The following is a 23955-nucleotide window of genomic DNA, read 5'->3' on the forward strand; positions in this document are numbered from 1 at the left end:
GTGTAGTTCTTTGGCCAGTCTGTAAGTTGGTGTTCCGGGTAGTGAGACTATGGGTCTGAGGGGGGCTCCTGGTTTATGTATTTTTGGTAGTCCGTAGAATCGTGGGGTGTTGGTTCCGTCTGGTTTCATTTTATGGAATTGTTTAATTGTCCAGAATTGTGTAATTTTCTTAGGAGATATGTAATTTTGTTTCCTAGTTGTGGGGTCGGGTCTAGCGCCACCTGTTGGTAAGTGTTGGTGTCTGTGAGTAGTGCATTGGCTTTCTATATGTAGTCCCTTCTGTTCAGGATGACTGTGACCCGACCTTTGTCTGCAGGTAATATAACGATGTTTTTGTCTTTTTTGAGGTTTTCTAGGCTTTCTTTTCTTGTGTGTTCAGTTTGTTTCCATCCCTCTTTTGGCTCAGAGTAGGTGCAACTGTCTGTCTGATCGTTTGTTGTGTTTCTACAATATGGGTTTGTTGTCCTTCAATGTGGTTTCTAATGCCGCTAGGAAATACTTCTTGTCAGCGTCTCGGTAATTGAAATTTAGTCCTTTTACTAGTACTGCTTTTTCTGTGTCTGATAGGGGTTATGTCTGATAAGTTCTTTATCCATGCCCCTGTGTTATTGGTTTTGTCTTTGTTTGTGAGTTTGTCAAGTTTTTTCTTCAGGTCCCGATTTTTCTTTATCTTAGTTTGTCGTTGTTTGGTGTTTATGGCTCGTTCTACTGCATCTGTCCATTCTTGATTTGTTGCTTGTTTGAATAACGGTTTTTGGTGCGCAATTTCCCGGTTGTATTTTCGGAGTCTGTGGTGGGCGTCATTGATTAGTTCTCGGGATCTCCGCTATCAGGATTCATAGCAGAAGCGGTAATGCAAAGACTGGAACAAACAGCCCTACCAACCGTCAAACCAAAAATCTGGGTCCGCTACATAGATGACCCCTTTGTCATCACAAAACGAAACAAGATAGAAGAGACATTTAACGTCATCAACAACACCCTCACAGGCATAAAGTTCACCAAGGAGGAAGAAACCGACAACAAACTCGCATTCCTGGATGTCAGAGTCGAAAGAAAGGACAATGGAGAACTACAAACCTGCGTATACAGAAAACCGACAAACACTGACCAAATACTTAACTACACCAGCAACCATCCCAACACACACAAACGAAGCTGTATCAGAACACTATTCCAACGAGCCACCGCACACTGCAGCACAGACGGACTTCAGAAAACAGAGGAGAACCACCGATACCACGTATTCAAGAAGAATGGATACTCAAAAATTACAGTCCGCAGATTCCTCAAGCACAAACCACGACAAGCAGACCAAACACAGCCAGAAACCCTAACCACCTTACCATACATCAAAGAAGTTTCAGAAATGACAGCCAGACTACTAAGACCCCTCGGAATCCTAATAGCACACAAACAAACCAACACTCTCAAACAAAAATTAACAAACTTAAAAGACCCAGTACAACCCATGGAAAAAACCAACGTCATCTACAAAATTCCACGCAAGGACTGCCACAATCACTACATAGGACAAACAGGAAGAAAGTTAGCCACCAGGATACAAGAACACCAGCTAGCCACAAAAAGACACGACCCTCTCTCCCTCGTAGCCCTACACACGGATGGAAAAAACCACCATTTCGACTGGGACAACACATCTATCCTGGGACAGGCTAAGCAAAGACATGCCAGAGAATTCCTAGAGGCCTGGCACTTCAACCACAACACCATAAACAAACACATAGATCTAGATACCATCTATCAACCCCTCAGAAAACGAACAGGAAATGACATCACCACAAAACCCAGGAACCCCATTCAGAACAAACATATAAATAGACAGCAGGAGACAACAGCTTCGCTTCACTTGGAGGTCGCCACTGATGATGTTACCTAGCCAGATAATGAAACGTCTGGATATCAAACCTACAGCTCTGCGAGCAAACCTACACCCTAAACCTCAACCTGAGATACAAACCTTCACAAGCCTTGCAATCCCCTTCTTATTTCAGAGTTCCACCCATATAGCTTCACTGGATGATCCCTCAGAAATATCCTCTCTAAGTACAGCAGTAATGTTTTCCCTAATCAAAATATTACTCCCCCGCCTGTCTTGCGCCCCTTTTTATCCTTTGTATAGTATCTAAACTCTAGAACATTGAGCTGCCATTCCTGATCCTCCCTCAGCCATGTTTCTGTAATAACTATGATATCCCAGTCCCATGTTCTCATACATCCCCTGAGTTCATCTGCCTGACCTGTAAGACCCCTTGCATTGAAATAAATGCAGTTTAATTCTTCAGAGTTAACTCATCTCTGACTTGTCCTTTCCTATCTTTTCTAAGTAAGTTGCTCTCTTTAACTTCAGAGCAATTCTCATCTGTCCTGTTATGGGATGTTTTTCCACAGGAACATAGGAGCTTGAAGGGTGTCCTTATAGAGGATTATAAAATCATGAAGGACATAGATAAGGTGAATAGCAAAAGTCTTTTCCCTAGGGTGGAGGAGTTCAAAACCAGGGGGGCTATGTTTAAGTTGAGAGGAGAAAGATTTAGAAGGACCTGAGGAGCAATTTTGTCACACAGTGTGGTTTGTATACGGACTGAACTGCCATAGGAATTGGTAGATGCAGGTACAGAAACAATAGTTGAAAAACATTTGAACAGTTACATGAATAGTAAGGGTTTAGAGGGATATGAGCCAAAGGCAGGCAAATGGGACTAGTTTAGTTTGGGAAAAATTGTTTGGCATGGACGAGTTGGACTAAAGGGTCTGTTTTCATGCTGTTTGACTCTAAGTCTCTATTGGAGCAGCAACCTGTTAGTTTATCCAACCATCTTCAAACTGAGAGGCTTGGAACTAACCATCTGCACAACCATCTGCTGATTCTGCATCTAATTTATTACGATAACTTTTATTTTTGCCTCCAAAAAATCCTCTTTTGGATTCTACCCCCATGTTTTACTGTTCTAGTCCAACTAGGGAAGGGGCTACACCTGATATTGTAGTAGGGAATGAATCGGGCCAGGTGATCAAAGTTTCACTGGGTGAGCATTTTCAGAAGAATATCATAATGCCATATGTTTTAAGATTGTTATGGATAAGGATAAGACTGGTCCGCCAAGTGAAAATGCTCAATTTAGGGAAAGCTAATTACAATAGTATTAGGTCGAAACTGGAGAAATTAGATTAGGCAGAAACGGGATAAATTTGATTAGGCGTGGTTGTTCAAGGGTGAATCCACATCTGACCTGTGGGAGTCTTTCAAAGGCCTGTTGACCAGAGTTCAGGACCAGTATGTTCCTGCGAGGGTGAAAGATAAGGATGACAGGATTTGCAAATCCTGGATGAGAAGAGGTATTTGAAAGCTCAGTCAAAAAGAAAAAGGTGATGTATATAATGTTTAGGAAACTGGAATGACAAGGTCCTTGAGGAATATAAAGGAACCAAAATAGAATGTAAACAAGAAATTGGGAGGACTAAAAGGGGCCATGAAATGTCCTTGGCATGTAGCTTAAGAAGAATCCCTAGGTACTTTATACATATATTAAAGCAAGAGGCTAGCTAGGGAAACAGTAGGCCCACGCCAGGACAAAGGAGGGAATTTATGCATGGAGCCAGAGAAAGTGGTTGTGGTCCTTAATAAATATGTTTGCGTCAGTATTCACCAAGGAGAAGAACATGGATGATGATAAGATTAGGAAGGGATCTGTTGATATTTTAGAGCATGTTAATATAAGGAGGAGTTGGTGTGGATTTTGGTCATCTAGAAAAAAAAACATTAGGTAGATAAATTCCGAGGTTCTGATGGGATCTATCCAAGGATACTGAGGGAGGCAAGGGAAGAGATTGCTCAGGCTTTGTCAGAGATCTTTGTATCATCTTTAGCCAAGGCGAGGTCCAAGAAGACTGGACAATAGTCAATATTGTTCCATTGTTTAAGAAAGGCAACAGGGATAATCCAGGAAATTAAAGGCTGGTGAGCCTTACACAGCTGGTAGGGAAATTATTGGAGAAGATCCTTAGTGTAAGGATTTACTCGCATTTGGAAAAGAATGGCCTTATGAGGGTTAGTCCACATAATTTTGTGCGGGGTGGATCTTGTCTCAAAGTTGAGATTTTTGAGGAAGTGACGAGAATGATTGGTAAGGGTAGGGCAGTGGATGCAGTCTATGTGGGCTTTTGTAAATCATTTGACAAGGTCCCTCATGGTAGGTTGGTCGAGAAGATTAAATCACATGGGATCCATGGTGAGTTGGTAAGTTGGGTTCAATATTGGCTTGGTCGTGGAAGATAGAGAGTAGTTGTGGAAGGGTATTTTTCTGACTGGAGATCTGTAACCAGTTATGTTCCACAAGGATCATTGCTGGGACCTCTGTTGCTTGTCATGTAAATAATTTGGATGAAAATGTAGGCGATCTGATTTAGTAAGTTTTCAAACAACACGAAAGTTGGTAGAGTCATGGACAATTAGAAAGTATGTCAAAGGAAAGGTCATTCAGGAAGCTGGATGAAGAAATGGCAGATCGTGACAATCCAGACAAGTGTGAGGTGATGCATTTTTGATGATCACTTGCAAGAGGAAAATATACAGTAAATGAGAGGAATCTTAGGGTGCATGCTCATAACTCCTGAAAAGCAAGTGGATAAGGTGGTAAAGAATGCACATACGGCATGCTTGCCTTTATCAGTTGGGACATTGAGCATAAAAGTTGGCAAGACATGTTGCAGCTGTATTTAACTTTAGTAAGGTTGTATTTAGAGTATTGTGTGCAGTTCTGGTTGCCACACTCTAGAAGGATTGTGGATGCTTTGGAGAGTGTTCAAAAGAGGTTTACCAAGATGTTGCCTGGATGGGTGTGTTTCCGCCATAAAGAAAGGTTGGATAAACTTGAATCATTTTTACTAAGGCTGAGGAGTGACCTGATAGAAGTATATAAAGTTTTGAGAGACATGGATAAGGTGGATGGTTGGAGTCTTTTTCCCAGGATGCAAAGATCAAATACTTGGGGGCATAGGCTTAAGGTGAGGGCAGGAAAGTTAAAAGGGGATGTGCAAGGCAGGATTTTTACACAGAGGGTGATAGATGCCTGGAATGCAGATAAGATAGCAACATGCAAAAGGCATATGGACATACATATGTACAGGCAGGGAATAGAGGACAATGTACTTTCACATATAGCACAAACACTGAAAGCTTAATTTTAAGGGCTCTACTCACCTGAGAATAATGATGAGATACTGAACCAACACGTTGATAGTAGTTTGCCAGCTGTCATTACCCAGACAAAGAACCTGTGATGGTCAGCTGGCGCGTCATCCTATTGCTCATTTGTAAGACGTAGAATGGAATGTTATGAGGTATATAGGATCCCCAAATGAAATTGAGGTACAAATGGGTGAATCAAACATTGCATCTACTTGTACCAATTTTTTAAATGCCCTAACTAGTGACCCTATCTAGAAAATAGCTGAGGATTTTATTTTGCTGTTTAGGAGGATCTGTAGTGCTTGCTACTCTATAGGAGATTCCCCTGGGATTGTTATCCTCTACCCCAGGCTCAACTATGATTGTAGCAACTGGCTGACTGTCTCTCTCAAAAGCACAAGCTGCCCCATATGTCACCAGATGTTTGCAAATAAGATCTTAAGATGTTTGCTGCTTCACAATCACAAATGGACAATCAGTGGACCCATTTCATACCATGCTTTCTACCCTGGCTGTGATCCTTGAGTTAAAGTTGCACTAAGATTGTGACCTTGGTTTAAAGGTTCCCAAGATTTGGCCAATTTAGCTGAAACGTATTTGAACTGAATTGGCTGATGCCTGTGGCTTGTAATAAAGCTGTAGTATTGACCAAATGTTGAAATGTGGATCTTTAGAAATTGGTAATGTATTCTACATTGAAGATCATAATAGAAAATGTCTGGTGAATTTATATAATTGTAATCTAATCAAAGTGGCTTCTTAAAAAGAAAAGGTTACCTCAGAGCTGCGACCCTTTTCTTAATGACTGAGAATTTGCAAAGCTTGGGGAAAAGGGAATGAAGTTAATTGAATAACTCTTTCAATGAGCCAGCTCAATGTTTTGGACCAGATGGCGTTCTTAGTGCAATATTATTCTAAGTGACTGATTAATTATGAAACAAATATAATAAACGCCAAGTCTGTTTTCTCACAAAATGTTGCATTCTATCCTCATGCAGGGATGAATTTAACATCAGGGTTCTTCATGCATTTGTGGAGCTTCATGAATTCACAGACTTAAACCTGGTGCAGGCATTGCGGTAAGAATGATTACTGATGACTATATGCAGAGAAATAAATGTTGTTTTCTTAGTGGCCAAGCATAGAAGTAGCCTTCTTGTCTTGACTCCACACGAGTATGTTAGAATTTAATTTTCAGGAGCACACAAAGTGGATGAGTGGGATATGACCAGATTTGCAGAATGGTGTCACATTAGTTTTAGTCTTGCAACTATCTTTCAATCTTATTCATTATAAAGTATTATCCTTCTGGATTTTATTTGGACATAAAATGCACTTATAGTTTATACTATGGAAAATAAATACAATTTGAATTACATAAATACTTCTTTCAAACTCATAAAATCTTCTATTTCCCTTTTCTTTAGAATATGTAGTTCAAATTCTTTATCTGTGTGCCCAACATTTCTAGATGCTTCATTAATTAAGACAGTACACCAACCATTGTACAGTAACCAGATAGATTAATACAGTGCTGTTTCAGTTGATAATATGTTAAGTTTGTGGATTTAGGAGATTATGCTACCTTTGGTTTATGGTAAAGAACATTGCCTGGGATTTGACCTTCTGATTGCTATCCAGCAATGCTTGTTTGAAACACATTTGTGAAGCATTTCATATGACTTCATTTACAACTTTGGTGTAAAGTGCACTCTCTGCCTGAAAGAATAAGAAACTAAAATACCAATGTTTGGACTACTATTAGAGAAAGATAACTGAGCAAGTTACCAGAGGATCATTGGCAATTCTGGCACTGGATTATGTCCAGGAGTTAAGAGTAGAGTGTAAAGAGTTAGAGAAAGTTGTTGGAGTGGGTATTTTTAAAACATAACTGGTCAAGTGCTCGTTTTAATTCAACAAATATATATAATAAAATTGTTAGAATAATATGTATTCATAGAATATACTTGATAAATACCATTGAACCAATGAGCTCCACATGAGTTAAATGTACAGAATTATTTATTGTTTGAAAATAGTTGAATGTTTAGGTTTTCCACTATCTTGAGATGACACTACATATTCATAAATGCATAAATTTTCGAGGCTTCAATTAAGGGGGAATGCCTCTTAGGTTTTAGCTGAGAAATTATTTTAAGCAGAGGGTTGTGAATTCTGCCCCATCAAGGGAAGTGGACTGTCAGACATTGAGTATGTTTAAGGTAGAGATCAATGATTTCTGATCATCAGTAGCATGCAGAGCTATGGGGATGGGGTGAGTAAAAGCCATTGGTGTTCAATCAGCAATGGGTATGTTGAATAGTAGGGCAGACTTGATGGGCTGATTGGCAACTCCTATTCCTATGTTTCTAATATTTTTCATGAACATAAATTTGAAGGATTGATGAATGAAGTATTCATGTTGAATATTTATTATGGATGTGAGTTTCAAGGATTGATAGCGAGTTAATGAAAAGATATTGGATCGATTTGTTAACACTTCTTGTTAATCAGATGTCTAATAATAATTGTTTATTCATTGGAGATGCCAGCCTGAGCCTGTGACTGTGAGGTTGCAGTATCTATTTTGGTTATTGCTGGAGTAATTGGTGACCATACTGTTGAAGGTTGGTCACCCGTGTGTTCTGGGTACAGTGTGGTGCCTTCTTATTCGCGTATGAAAAGCCCCTTAAAGAGCTTGTCAGTTGTTCCCTGAATGACTGCATCTGCAAAACTTCCTAATGACAACTGGATATGTTCAGTGACATCTGTCTTTATGCACCAGAATGTCAGACCGGTAGCCATTTGACCGCCTCAAACTTTATCCCTTTTGCTTTGAAGAGCTATATACTTCTTGGCCAAAAATGTTTTCAATGACTGATGTGTATGTATTTATGTCTGTTATTTAGACAGGTTAACAGTTATGTTTTCACCATACAAACTGTATTTATTAACTAATTCTGTATCTTTGTTAATTAAGTTTTGTTTTGTGTTTATAATTTTGTGTTTATTAGTGAAGCCTTTTTAATGTTTTTTTTATTCAAAGTTGGGGAAGATTATGATTAGCTGCTTTTAGGTACAGGTTAAAACAAATTAATTAATGTTGTGACCTATGGAGAAATGGGAGTAGAGAAAGATGGTTTTTTTTCCTCCCATCTTAGTCATGCTTTTTTTTGTACTCTAAAATATCAAGTACACTTCATAAAGAAATATTGGTGTTAATGCAGGGACTTTTCTGTCTAAAATTAGAAAGCATGCATTCAGGCAGATGTGATGATTTTCAACTCTATCACATGAATGACAATATAAATTAAAATTTAGAAGCTGCGTATGAGAATTCAATTAAAATTACTTTCCTTTAAACATATAAAAATCTTAGGCAGTTCTTGTGGAGCTTCCGGTTACCTGGAGAGGCGCAGAAAATTGACCGGATGATGGAAGCTTTTGCACAGCGATACTGTCAGTGCAATCCTGGAGTCTTTCAGTCTACTGGTATGTTTGATAACATCTGTGTATTATTGCCAATTAGTTCAGTCATAATTTGTAATTTATTTATAATATTAATTTGAAAAAAAAACTAGAATTTACCTTTTTCATTGGAACACTAGATTGAATGCTGTAAAATGTCTTAGTGTATAGAGGTCCTAACTTGAGCTGTATATGTTTGAGATTATAATGGAAGGATGGATGGACAGTTTCCATAGGCATAAGGCAATGCCTGCTTTGTAGGCAAGTCCTTTTTGGCTTCGTTTTATTTCTTTTCTCTTTGATCAAATTGTAAATTTGAGCAATTATGATGCATTGAAATCATGAAGTACAATATTAGCAGATATTTCCATTTTTACTATTTCTATAAGGAAGTGGGTCTGAAGGAGTTAATGTTCATATTACATTGGCTTCATCCATAACAGACACAGTCTCTGGGTGGAGACAAGGACTTCCTCTCCAGCTTTCAGAGGGACAGATGTACTAAATGCTGAAATGTGTTGAAACATGAAATAACAGATACATTGACATTGTAAACTGAAATTACATCAGTGCACAAATTTGAAGTAAGCTTATGTTTTCGGGGAGATTAAATTATACTCTGTTAATAATGTTTTTTTCCTGACAACCCCACCTGGTACTTGTGATATTTGTCAACACCAAGCGGTACTGGAGTGCTATAAATAGTACTTATTAACTCACGCTTGTTCCCTAAATGTTTTAACCCTTTGTACTGTTCCGAATTGAAGTGCAGTTTTCTTTTGCAGATACGTGCTATGTGTTATCTTTTGCTATTATTATGTTGAATACCAGTCTACACAATCCAAATGTTAAGGATAAACCTAGTGTGGAGAGGTTCATTCTAATGAATAGAGGAATAAACGACGGCGGTGACTTACCTGAAGAACTCCTAAGAGTTAGTATTGCAATTGATTACTAATTTTGTATATAGAGGTGGGTGATGGGGTCGATGGGTGTGTGCGGATGTGGTGGTGAAACATTGTATAAAAATATGTATTTTTAAAGGTGAAGTTAGCATGTTTCATTGGTATACCGTGCAGATCCTTACACTGTTGGCCGGTTCAGAAAAACCTAGCTGAAGTAGTGAAGAAAACAATGCGACTATGATGAGAAAAAAGTTATTGTATCAACTAAAACTTACAGAAACAAATCAGGAACAGCCAATTTTGTATAAAAATATTTCACTTATACTGAAGTGGTTGTCCATATATGTTGTATACTTTTCCACATTTCCTCCTCATTCTTTTCATTTCAATTATGTTGTTTTAACAAATTATACCCTTAGGGTTTAAAAATCCTTAATTTACCTGTTGTTATTGCCTCTGTTCATATCATTCATTCTTGAGATTAAGGACAGCTTTTGTTTATTTTCTGTTATTGAAACTGCTTTTCTTTTCAAAATTAGTTTTCAAATCAGTGAAGTGTCTGGGTTAAGAAGACTGACCTGTAACCAGGCCTGACCTTCATGTAAAAAAGATGTCCAATTGTGCAAGACCTCATCATTAACAAGTAATTTTGTAGGAAACTGTTTCAACCTGGACAAGTACATTCACTTAAGAGTAGCTGGAGATTTAGATATTTACAATGGTGCTCATAAATGTTTGTTAACAAACCTTAACCCTGTTAGTTAGTAATGCATCTGATTCGTTTTGCTATTTTATTAACAGAATCTGTATGAAAGTATTAAGAATGAACCCTTCAAAATTCCAGAAGATGATGGCAATGATTTGACTCATACATTTTTCAACCCGGATCGAGAGGGCTGGCTCCTCAAATTAGGTGAGTTACTTATTCTGGTTTCAGGAGAGCAACTTTCTCATTGACATCATAATTTCATTACCATAAATCTGTCGTATTGTGTGGTGTGAAAATATGTTGGTATACTTTACGAAATTAGCTTGCAGAAATTTATAATGCCTGGCAGCGAAGAGAGTACTTTAGCATTAGAACAGCAATGTATTAAAATCATATAACATCCCTACAATGCAGAAAGAGACCATTTGGTCCTTTGAGTCTCCACCGACCCTCTGAAGACCATCCAACTCAGACCCAGCCCGCCTACCCTATCCCCATAACCCTACATTCACCATGGATAATTCACCTAGCTTATACATCCCTAGATACAGGGCAATTCAGCATGGCCAATCCACCTAGACGGTACATTCTTGGACAGTGGGAGGAAACTAGAGCACCCATTGGAAATCCATGCAGACATAGGAAGAACATGCAAACTCCACACAGACAGTCACCTGAGGCTAGAATTGAGCCTGGGTCCCTGGGCCACCGTGCCGTCCGTAAAGTACGAACTATTGGAAACTTGGGCTGAATGTTTTATATAGATACAGTAATGCTTTGGTTAATTATGCATTATACAGATAATACAAATTTTAAATTCAAAATAAATGAAGGAAACTTAATTCACAGTATTTTTAATTGTCGAAGAAGTATTAAATAATTTGTCAATTATTACTCAGTTGGTTCTTTGAGTCAGAAGATTGAAGGATTGATTTCCACTCTTGAGGCAAATTTTGGCTGATGCTCAATGCAGCACTGACAGAGCCCTACATTATTAGATGTATCAACTTTTTCCATTCAACATTAAACCAAGACCTTGTTTGCTGTCTCAAATGAACATAAAAGATTTCAAGGAACTATTCAATGAAGAGCAATGGAATTGTCCTGTGTTCTGACCAGCATTTAAATCCCCACAAATTTAAGTAATAAATAGACCATATAGTAATTCTCGAATTTCTTGCTGAGCACAAATTGGCTGTCACATTTTCTCCGTTATAACAGTGAATACACTTAAAATATCTAAGTAGTTACTTGACTGTAAATTGCTTGGGGATGGCTAGAGGCTGGCAAGATGCTGTATGAATGCAACTTTTTTTGTTTCTTCAATATATGAAGAAATAGTGTACCAGAGAAAGCTTAAAAGATGTTTTATGCATACTCTAGACTAACCGTTCAATTATGAAATGCCCCTATGAAGTCAACCAGCACTGCATTTCTCATGCTTTTCCAAAAGACTGGACAAGCCTTTAATTTTGCTTACTTAATAAATGGATGGATCCATTTATGGAGCTTTGTGAATAGGTTCTAAATAGAACAAAATAAAGTCTATAATTACTAAATTCTAAATTGCATAGAATAATGTAAAAGAGATAAAAACCAAAATGTCTATATAAAACTAATATTACAAGAGTAAGTAATAGTATCGCAAGATATTGCATATATTGGAATTTACTCAGATCTAAAATTAAAAGCTAATCTATCACTTTTATCTATTCAGTTTCAACAGGCTAGGCATCAAGCATATTTTCAATGTCTGTTCTGAAGAAACAAAACTTTTGCCTGTTGGTGAAATTAAATTGTTAATTAAGTTTAAATGAGTTACTCTTTATTTCAAAAGCTGAGTATTTAAATATATTTCACCATTGAAAGTGGTAATATTCTGCCATTCACCTGTGAGTTTTGAATCTGAACCAAACTGTGATGGAATGAAAACTTTTTTCTTGCTGGCTTAAAACAAATTTGAGTAAAATTAGTACATATCTAAATAGATTGGATCTACAATATTAAACCTAGTGACTTTAACATAATTCGTAATTATATCTTGAGAACCAATAAAAGGTGTGAGGTGCAGAAAAGTCCATTATGATATAGTTTGAAGTATCCAACTGACATTGAGAAAGAATAGAGGGAGCTTTCTGCTATATCAAATAGCTCCCTCTATTTCACCTTAATCTGACCTAAGAATGCTTTATGTTGGCACTAGCTTACAAGAGAGGAAAATATATTCAATGTTTCACAATGGCAGCCTTCATGAAATGCAAACAAATGTTTTCCTCACTTAGAAATAATTGCATGTTTATCCTGAAAACAACTCATATTGTGTGTATATTAATGCTAAAATTTCAGTGATGTAAATATTTAATGTTCTTTCTCTACTGAGTAATTTGCCTTTACTTAAATGTACTGTTGATGGTGGATAAACAATGTCAATATAAACCTCAAAGATTTTTGCAGCTTCTACAACCTGAAGTTGTTTTTATGTCACATCAAGTCTGAAACTATGCATAACTAAGATGAATATTGGGTGTGTTCTATGGACAGATAGATTGAAGATCGCATAACTTGCATAAACTTGAAGCATAACATGAACACTTGGTCAAGGAACAGTAATTGCTATTGAGAAAAACATTTAATTATTGAATATATAACTGAGGGTCATATGAAAATATGATTTAGGAACAGAGTAGGCCAATCTTCTCCTTGAACCTGCTCTGTCTTTCAATAAGATCATGGCTGACTTGATTGCTCCACCTTACCTGCCCCTGATAACCTCCACCACTTTCCCCCCCGCATCAAAACTCTATCTACCTCTGCTTTAGGAACATTCAAAGACTCTGCTTTCACCACCTTTTAAGGAGTAGATTTCCAAACACACTCAACCACCTTTGAGAAAAGATTTCTCCTTAGCTCTGTTACAAAGATGACACCACATTTTGAAACAACAACCCCTAGTGCTAGGTTCTACAAGAGAAAATATCCTTTCCACATTCAACCTGTCAAGATCCCTCAGGATTTTATATGCTCCAATCAAGTCAGTAATAAACTTTAGTGATGAAGTTACCAATTGTACCAATTAGATATATTATTGAGCATAACTGCTGGAAATACCAGTAGCAGGTTGATTTATTGTTGTATTTGGGATTAGTCACTCATAGAATGTTTACAAGGTATCACAAATTTATTGATGTTTTTTATGATGTGACATCAGAAGGCATAACTTAGTTGTCCTTGACTGAGGGAAGAGTGAAGATTTTTGTGCTGATAATCTGAAAAGCTGAGTGGGTTACAATATCAGCCCAGCATTAATAATATCAGCAATTACAATACATGCAATAAAGTGTTTTTTTTCATTTTGATTATTACATACATTTCAGTAATTTTGCTTTGCCTCCTCATGTTTAAATTTGTTTTTCTTTAACCCTTTGAGCAATCCAGTCTGGCATCTTTGCACACTCATCTGGCAAGAAAATTTTTATTAGATAAAACAGACAATTTGAAAGATGCAAAATGCCTCAGAATACAGTTGTGACTCCTTAATCTGACAACATGTAGTCTCTAGGTGACTACATTTGAGATTTTTTCATAAACAACTTAATTTCACAGAAAAGATGGTAGAAATAAAGTTTATCTGGTTTTCTTTTGTTACTGCAGCTGCTTTACAATACTGTAGAGTTAAAGTCTCAAAGAAGAAATTCAAAAATGAACAATCTGTTGACACCACATTGAGTTCTTTAAGTATATCTGCTGATGTCACAGCTTCAGGCCTCGTATCAATGCAAAGATTTTACCTATTTGAATTGAGTTTGTCTTTGACAGTGAAGATGTTTATTTATAAGCTGATATGCCATTCCTTTTCGATACATGAAGCAATAATGGCCATCAGAAGTCCTGTAATGATCAGTGGCCAATGTCATTGTCGGGTTAACCAGAATAGGTTTGTGTGACTGTTTGTAATAAACTTTATGAAAGCACATTAAATTATAACCAAAAATAATGTACAACCCACTAATGAAGATGAGTTCCAATACTTGTTTTACAAGAAGAAACGTTCTGAACTGTGAAGCACCCAAGACATGATACTCTTGAACTTGCCAGAACTAGGGAGATAATCTGTTATTTTTTATCAGGGTGATGTTTTGAGCATTTATAAGGCCACTTTAAATGAATTGTGTAATATTCAACTGGTTCCATACATGTGAAATTTAATTTTTGTTTTCACATGTGAAATAGCAAGGTTGAAATTGTCAATAATCCATAGTTAAAGAAAAGGTAAATGATGTTCATAATGAACTAGGTCTAGATTTTGTGGTGATAATGGTGATAAACTGTCAGTGTTCACCGTCATCACTCCTTTAAAACTGTTAATCACATCTACACATCTACATAGTCCACACATGCACAGTTAAATACTAATGTCCAGAAACTGCTATCAGTAGTTCTGTGTTTCTCCAAGTGATGTACTATTGAGCTTCTCCAGACTATAATCAATTACAAACAATTGAAATGGCAAGAACATCTTATTTTACACTCTTAGTCTCTCTTAAAGAAAAGTCTTGAAAAGGCCTCAGTTTGTTAAATGAACTGCACCATGACTTTTTAATCATATGTTGAGTGTAGAATTAGTGATAAATAGCCTCACAGCCCTGAAAAAGTAATCTCATGTTTATTGAATGTCAACTTTTTCCTTATGATAGTAAATTCCATAGGCTTTTAGATATTTTAAGGATTACCTATGGTTTCTTATCTTTCGCCTTAATCCTGTGTGTATATCCCAGTCAATTATTTTGCCATCTACAAAATCTAAAAATTAAAATGAGGGCTTTAATTGTATACTCTTCCTGATTTGTTGTCTGTGTGAATACTTCACTGTGATTTGCTGTTTACCTTGATGCTTGATGACATCATCATTGCTGGATGCAACGAGATCCACTTGACTTGGCAACAGAAACAAATTGACGTTGGAAACGTATCACTAACTGTTTGTGAGCTGATTTTGAAGTCAGTAATGTCTGCTGTTGCTTCACTGCTGACCCCAAAATCCAGCCCATTGAAAAGGTAAGATACAACTTTAGAGTATTTAGTAGGAGTTTTGCCAGTAAAAACCCAGTATGGAGAAAAAGGAGACAGTTTCTCATGCTTATATTTCAAAGCAACGTCAGTTTATCAAGTCACTTCTGCAATTCTAGTACTCAAAGGGTTAATTTCTGAAATTAATTTTGTTTTCTTTTTAATTTCTTCCCCCCCCCCGTTTGGTTGTTACATGACTGGCTGTCTTTCCTTATACACACAGGAGGTATGTACCATACTGACATGTAGCTAATTGTGCCCAGGGTGCTGCTGGTCTTTGTCTTACAGCTGGTGGTAGAGGTGTGCTGCTTTCATTAGCGGGTGTTCTTTAGCTATATGCTACATGTGAGCTTACAGTAGCAGTACAGTGGATTACTCTTAAATACATAAATAATTATATTTTTCAATAAAGATGTCCTTATGTTAATTGTTCAATGTTGAATCTCAAAAATGATCTGTGCTGTATATTTGCTTTTTATTTTAATTAGTTATAATTAACCTGTTGAAATGTAAATACATCATCTATTCCACTTTTAGCAGTGGATCAAACAGAATTTTGCACTAAATGAAAGATGTAACAAGCAACATAGTTAAATATTCACACAGATATTATGTATTTAAGTGTTTCCACTGTACTGCAGTGTTGCTTTATCTGGTGATCAATCTGTGGCCTTTGTTTGACAAAGACAGTTGCTTTTGCACTGCCGTACTGATTTTTTATCCTAATTGTTCTTCAGATTCAAAGAATTGTTTCGTAAGTGGGAATATTCAGTACCTTCATGGTGAAGATTAATAAGACATTTTACAAGTATGATAAACTGAATGCTTGATTCTTAAAATTAAGCAGTGTTTGGCACAGTAATATACATCAGATTATATGTATTCATATCTAAAAGAATGAGATATATTGCATAGACTTTAAGTTGGCTTCCCATTTATTTCCAGCAAGGCAAGGATTTTACTTGACAGAATTATTTCTTCCACAGGCTTTTAATTTGTGATCACTAGTTACTGTGTGATTTGAAATATTTTTCAAAATCCAGATTTAGTTGTCAGAGCTCCAACTGTTTTATGTCTTAATTGTTAATCGTTATCTCTTACTTTTAATTGTTTAATTAATTTAGCAAGTTACCATTAACATATGAGTCCTTTTTTTGTCAGTGGGTTAATATTCTGGGAATCTAGACTTATCAACCTGTGGGACAGCATCATCACAAGAGTTGAGGAGGGTTTAATGGGAAGATTCAGTATGGGTATTAGCAATGAATGCAGCCTCGACAACATTACCCAAATGCTAAGAACATGACAAAATTGAGAAGGAAATGTGCAGATAATTCAAGGCAAATGAACTAATTGCATTGCTCATTCATACACCCAGCAGTGACATTATGGGCTGAATTCCCACTTCACAATTCTATGAGTAGTGCAACATAGTTAAATTGTACTAAACATGTATGGAATGAGCTGCCAGATGAAGTGGTGAAGGCTGGTACAATTGCAACATTTAAAAGGCATCTGGATGGGTGTATGAATGGGAAGGGCCGGGTGCTGGCAGGTGTGATTGTGTTGGGTTATCTGGACAGCATGGACAAGTTGAACTGAAAGGTCTGTTTCCGTGCTGTACATCACTATGGCTCTATGTCTCTAAAATGTAAAAAGATCAATATCAGATTAATCTGATTTTTGAAAAAGGTATAATTTTGAACATCCTTGCTCAGCAAAATGATAAAGAATGCATTTCAAGATCTTGCATTTGAACGGGGCTTGAGTTCATATCTTTATTCTTTTAATATGTTTTTTCCTCCCAAAACTGATGGTTCACAAATGTATCTGTTAGATAATTGCATACACATTTTAGCAAAGCAAAATACACACACACTCTGGAGCCATGGTTAGTTGTCCTTCAGCTTAATTATAATTTCAGCTTCCACTAATTAAAAAATACAAAATTCACTTAATTGGTAGTCTTTCCTTCCTTTTGATTTGGTCTTTATTATTTTCAAAGATAAAAAAAATGAATTGGTTTAATCAAAATACTCTTGTTGCTTTCAATAAAATATATTCAAATTAGAATTTTCCTTTGAATTAGTTTGCAATAGAAGTTGAACGTATTGTTTAGTTACAAAAAGTGTGTTTGAATTGATTATTTTTCAAATAAAGAACTTAATATGTCATAAATTTCATAATGTTCCTTATGATTATAAACATGCAATATTTTACTTTAAATTAGCATGTAAATTCAGTTGACATCATAAGTCATCCTTTTTGTCAATCAAATTATAACCCATTCATTCACAGTTAAATTTGAAATAGTTTTCTCTACCTTCTCAGAAAAATCATTTCACAGTTTGAGATCCCTTACACCACATACTTAACTCAGCCCTAAGGCATGGTTAAGTGAAATGTTATTGAATAGATGACCAGTGGATCAAAACTTCTTTGGGATTTTTCACTTTATCCTCAACCCTTGGAATGTTTGCCGCCTTGTCTTTTGGGAGCCTCCAAAGCTTTGTTAGAAACTAGAAACCCATCTTGTGAAGATTTCATGTCGAACTTTCAAAACCAGCTTCTAGTCAGAAACAGAGTATGAAGAGTATTCTGTCAGTTTTCAAGATAAGATCTACATTTACAAATACCTTCATGACTAAATGTAAAGATTCCATATTCTCTGTTTTGTAAAATAGTTGAATTTTCCCCATTATGGTTCAAGACTTCAGCCAACAACTCTGTTTTTACTATAGTTAATGGATCACATTAATTTGGTGTAAAATATTTGAGTTTTCTTTTACATTTAGCTCTGATTATAAAGGCAGAGTTAAGCAAGACATAAATGCTTCAGGACAGAGAACAAAATATCATTTCATTAATTTATTCTGTATTTTCATGATCTGCAAAGTATGCATTATTCGTAACTCCTCTTAAAGGAAATTATTTATTTAACTTAACTCCAATTTTAAAACTTTCCTCATTGGCATGAGACATTAGCATGTGCCCTACACACTGGGCTACATTAACAAAGGAATGGGAAACCATAGGTTACCCTCTTTATTAAAATATATCGCATCCCTCAAAAAATCTGAACACTTTGTATATGAAAGCACAACCACAGTAAAAGGTTAAGTCACCATAATCCTACTGGACCATACAGAGACTGGTGGTGAATTAACCTGAGGGTCACCAGGCCTCGGGTGAGGTTGAGAAGGTGCAACTTTCACTGTAGTCTCAGTCAGTGTGAGAAGTGAACCCATGTTGTTGGGATCACGCTGTATCGCAAGCTAGCTAGCCATCCAGCCAACTGAGCTAACTGATCCCTGAGAAACCATACTATTGCCCGAAGCATTACAAAATTTAATAATATGAGCAAGACAAGAATTGTGATGTTAAGAAACAGTGCACACCTATTTTGTAAGAGACATTTTTCAGTTCTGTCTTTACATTACAGTGTAGGATAAATTATTCTCAGGTCCTTCACTAATAATTTAAAGATGATGAGAATAGCTTTAGGTTTTCTCACTTTTCCCTCTCTCATTTTCACCAATTATTCTGTATAGATGGTTCAGTTGCAACTGAAACTTCCTTTCTTAAAAATCAGAATAAATCCACTTTGCACCATTTTGTACACACTGCATTTCTGTGCTAATGTGAGTTCAGCTCTATATCGCATATTTTTCTGTGTACTTTGAAAGAATAGCATACATTGTTTTTAAACTTACCTGTAGATATAGCAGAATAACATGTTTTGACATTGTGTTGCTGAATTTGGGAAGTATGAAAGAAAAGTTCTTCATTTTTTTTATAAGAAAAGGAGACCAAGTCCATTATTTTTAAAATTCCAATTTTACGTAGTAGGGAAAGAAAATATGGAAGGTCTTTCCAAAAATGCTATTTGTCCACAGTAGGAAATTCTGATTCTTCTGGAATTTGCTAATTTCTTATCCCTAATGCCCAAATGATAGTCCAGCCTTTTAGCGGAAAATGAACAAAGGTTTAGGTTGCTGCACTTCATCTGTGTTATTCGGCTCATTTTCTAGATGGGCACTTGGTGTTGTACAAATATAAAACTTATATGCTTTAAATTAGGAAGGTACTTTTTGAATAATTCCAAGCAGCAAGCTCTGATGACTGAAAAGCTTTACTTGCTTTTATATTAAAGAATAGATAAGACTCTTTTTATAGAACTGCACAAGTGTAGTTCTGTTGTGGGTCTGACTGATAGTTTGACACTTTGTTTCTTCAAATAATTGAGAGAAATTATTTGTTCCATTCAAAACATTATAAAGCTCATGCAAACCCATGACCCAGTAATGTTATTGTAATGCAGTTTTGATTTTGATCTAGTTCTTGATATAATGTATTTAGTTTTATAATTTCCCTGAATTCAAATAACAAGATGTTTGAATAAATAACTTGATTTTTCAAAAATAACAACTACCATAAATCATTTAAATTTGTTCCACGGAAATTTCATTTGATCTTACTTCTTTTAGACTGGCACATGAAACAATGTGAATAGAATTGAAGACTGCATATTGTGTCATACTGTAATGTGCAAGAAATTCATTTATTTTAGGATAAAATTGATCCAGATATTCTTAGTTGTATGCTTTGCTGGAAACTAGCTAGAAGAATCTCAATACCCATTTGAGACAAGTTTATTTGGATCACAGAGTCATAGAGATGTCCAGCATGGAAACAGACCCTTTGATCCAACATGTCCATGCCGACCAGATATTCTATCTAATCTATTCCCATTTTCCAGCACTTAGCCCATATCCCTCTAAACGCTTCCTATTCATATACCCATCCAGATGCCTTTTAAATGTTGTAATTTTATCAGCCTCCACCATTTCCTTTGGCAGATCACTCCATACACACACCACCCTCATGCTCAAATCAAGATGACAAATCTCTACAATTTCAGTAGATATTTTGACTTTATTTTTAAAAATTACTGTGTTTCAGTACACCTATATTTATTTCATACTTTTCCAAACAAGCTTTCCATGCCATCCTGTTCCAGTTGGATTACTGCAGTGGATTTCCTTATTTTTTTCATACCATATATTCAACTCAGAACTCAGCTCAGAGCTAATGAAATAAGTTGTTGCTAATGAGCTATTATTGATCCCCATCAAGCCTTGGACATGTAAGCATGAGTTTGGGAAATAAAGTTAAAAATCACACAGCACCAAGTTATAGTCCAATAGGTTTAATTGGAAGCATTAACTTTCAGAGTGCTGTTCCTTCATCAGGAGGTTCCCTAATTTCAGTTTCATTTGTGTCTTTTTTTTTAATAAGGTCAAACATTATTGTATAATAACTATTCCTTCATCATGATATTAAATGTATAGAAAACATGCAAGTGATGAGAGTGACAAGGAGTGCAAGCTGTAAAACATTTATTTTCTAGCTTGTTTGGTCCAAAACAACCTTTCAACTAATTTACTTTATGTGCAATGCAAGATATTAAACAGACAGTACAGATGTACCTCTCTCAACATTTAAAAGGGGATCTAATTTTGACATATACTGCCTTTAACATTTTTCATTAATCATACTTGTTTCTTTTATTTCAGTTAAAGGAGTTCATATTTCCATGTTTTGTCTTTTCTTTGTGTGGATTAAATTTGTCTTTTTTCTAGCAGCAGTTTTATCGAGGAATCTTTGACATTTAATATGATCCTGTGCATGACATGTATTGTCAACTATAGATACAAATCATACTACCTCTTTCTGGGCTATTCATCTCCAAGCATTGCCTTATTTTGTGTCATATTCTCAGTTTCAGATTTTCCACAATATTCACCACAATTTCATAAGCTAATAATGAACTTAAATTCTTTAGTCCAAGCAAAGTTAATGTATCCTTTTGAATCAGCGGTATTGTCACAATTGCATGCAGAACTTTGGGAACTGCCAAATTCACTAAACAGTGTAGCAATCAAGAGGCCAAGCTGTGACTCAAGCTTCATGACAAGTTGTGAACTTTTTGAGTTTTCTCTTTTTTTCCTTTCTGCCAAATGCTATATCTGTCAATACAGGTGGAAGAGTGAAAACATGGAAACGACGTTGGTTTATTCTGACTGACAACTGCTTGTACTACTTTGAATACACGACGGTGAGTTAGGAGAATTTTTAATTTTCGTAACTGTGCTTACCTTCTTACTTGAATTGTGCACCATTTTTAAAAGAGAGGATTGTACAATGAAATTTCTGTTTTTCTGTTCATCTGGTTATGTAGCTATGCATACATTAGCTATTGAAGAGAATCCAGTGGCGAAGGTTCAAATCTTTTGTACAACCCAAAACTAACTGAAGGTGATTGCTTTTAAATTTAGGCATTTTTCTTTTAGTTTCTACTTAGGCAGACTGAAGGAGTGGACATTTACTCAATGGGAAAGTCAGTAGCAGCCATGTCCCTAGGGTGGGAATTAGTTGGGATTGTAGGGTGGTTCTAATAGAAGTCACTGACTGCAGGTCAGGATTCACTTGGGACAAGGATTGGCAACCAAAGGTCAGGCATCAGGGGAACTGAATTGGCAGTTGGTAATGCAGCAATCTCATGCTCATGGAAGAAGACATCAGTCCCTGGGATTGGGTGGAATTCCATTCACTGGACTGAAAATACCCATTTGTTGTCCCAAATTTGCTTATCTACTCCAGCAGTGAGCCTTAATTTATCTTGATGCATTTGTACACTTTATCAAATGTCAGATACTTACTTTTGTGTTTGACCAAGAACCTCAAGCTGGAAGTTACACGATACTGCTGATAGTTTGAAATTTGGGGCTAAATTTGATGCTTCGGAATTGAATTTTGGAAATAAATTTATGAAATTTTTATATTGTTGTCAGCAGCTACTACACTTGAGGTATGGTTGGAACTCTGTTGAGAAAATGTTGAAAGACTTTAATATATTGCTGTGATGGAGTTTTTCTGTAAGAGTGGATCTTGTTCTTTTTTTAATGCAGGCTATTTTACCTGATAATTTATTGAAAACCTAGACAGATTTCCCAAGATCATAATTTAGTGGTAAATTATGGATGAATATAAATTAATTAGCTAACTTATTATAAGAAATTACAAAACTTCTTTTTACTTCCTTCTATGCACATCTCCCTGCACCGATACTTCTTCCATCTTAATAGGTTGGTTAGAGACCTTGAGGTCATGTCAGACAGATGAACACAATTGAAGCCAGCAATGACTTTCCCCATAATTTACCTTGAGGTGTTAAAAGACAATTTAAATTTTGACCATTACTATATTTTCAAACGTAAAAAGTAATGCATGTTATTTGTCTTTACAAGTAATTGCATTAAAATGTAAATTATACATATATTAGTTTTGATTTAATATTATTCTTATTTGTCAAAATTATTTCACAGGACAAAGAACCCAGGGGCATTATTCCACTTGAAAACCTCAGCATCCGAGAAGTAGATGACTCCAAAAAGCCAGTGAGTTAATGAGAAATTTTAACATTCTAAACATTGCTTTATTATCCCAAATTTATTTTTTGTATATTAAGTCAAATTCCTACATTGAATTAATTATTCCAGCAATTTTCTCTGAGATGTCAATATTCCACAGAAGAGAATCTGTCTAATGTTAAATGGTCTGAAGTGTAAGTGAAATGTGGCTAATACTGTCATAAAATAAATATCCTTCCTTTAATAGAATAGAAGGAACTAGAACCTGGAGCTGAAATTTCCCATTCATGAATAACATGGGCAATGCTTGTGAGCAATGAGAGGCCTATTTGCAAGCTTTTCCATCTTATTAGTACCTAATCTCTATTCATTTATATGCAGTTTCCTATTCTCCCAAGCGCTGGAAAGAAACTAGACGACAAAATATCTGACATGAAAGTTAGAGCAGATAGCTTGCTGCTCCAGTTCTCTGCTTGCTCCATCTTGGACAGTAGATTGCAACATCCCTAGGTACACACATAGGCGGCAACCATCCGCAACTCCATCCATAGAAGTTGACATGACACAGTCTGACTCACTTCATAGAGTTCTCTACTTCAGTATGGCACTACAACATGTAATGCTACCCTTCATTGTAATCCTGTTGCCAGGCCACTACACACGCACTGATCTCATGGATTGGGTCGTGACGCACCTAAGGGCCCCTGCGTGCTCTCTTAGCACTTACTTTACACCTATTTGGATGCTCACAGTATCTCTTCCAGCCCATGTCTTTTTGCGCTTTCCTGCTTCATTCAGAACGTACCGGCTCTTTCCTGCTTCATTCAGAACATACATTTCTGGCTTGTCTTGCCTTTTAGCACAGACGCAAATCCAGGCAGATCGTCATAGTTGTCAGCAGTTATCAATCAAAGGTGTGCACATGTTGGGGGTACAGTACTGTGCGACATCAGTGTCATACCTATACCATGTGCTTTGCAGCATGCACATATGCGGCGAACACGCTTGCTTCAGCAAAATTGCCATGTCCAACAGTAAAGTCTTCAGTAAAGTCAAATGGGACTGTCAGCAATTAGGGATCACGTCATGGTCAGTGAACAGCAGCATTTGATCTCAGTCTATGGGCTTGAAACAGTAATTTCATTAGATGGCGTAGTCAGG

At 36.3% G+C, this 23955-nt stretch overlaps 1 protein-coding gene across 4 annotated transcripts in view; it reads left to right on the plus strand.

Moving 5' to 3' along the window:
• Window positions 1-23955, plus strand: part of cyth1b (cytohesin 1b) — a 232117-nt gene that overhangs the window by 197498 nt on the left and 10664 nt on the right. For 3 of the 4 annotated variants that reach the window (XM_043714921.1, XM_043714920.1, XM_043714923.1), the window contains exons 6-11: window positions 6211-6291; window positions 8592-8704; window positions 9466-9614; window positions 10387-10499; window positions 21401-21479; window positions 22750-22821. In XM_043714921.1, coding sequence (XP_043570856.1) covers window positions 6211-6291; window positions 8592-8704; window positions 9466-9614; window positions 10387-10499; window positions 21401-21479; window positions 22750-22821 — 607 coding nt within the window. The remainder of the gene's footprint in view (window positions 1-6210; window positions 6292-8591; window positions 8705-9465; window positions 9615-10386; window positions 10500-21400; window positions 21480-22749; window positions 22822-23955) is intronic. The other variant, XM_043714919.1, reaches the window with a different exon arrangement.

Source organism: Chiloscyllium plagiosum, chromosome 24 (assembly GCF_004010195.1).
Source record: "Chiloscyllium plagiosum isolate BGI_BamShark_2017 chromosome 24, ASM401019v2, whole genome shotgun sequence".
Taxonomy (NCBI): domain Eukaryota; kingdom Metazoa; phylum Chordata; class Chondrichthyes; order Orectolobiformes; family Hemiscylliidae; genus Chiloscyllium; species Chiloscyllium plagiosum.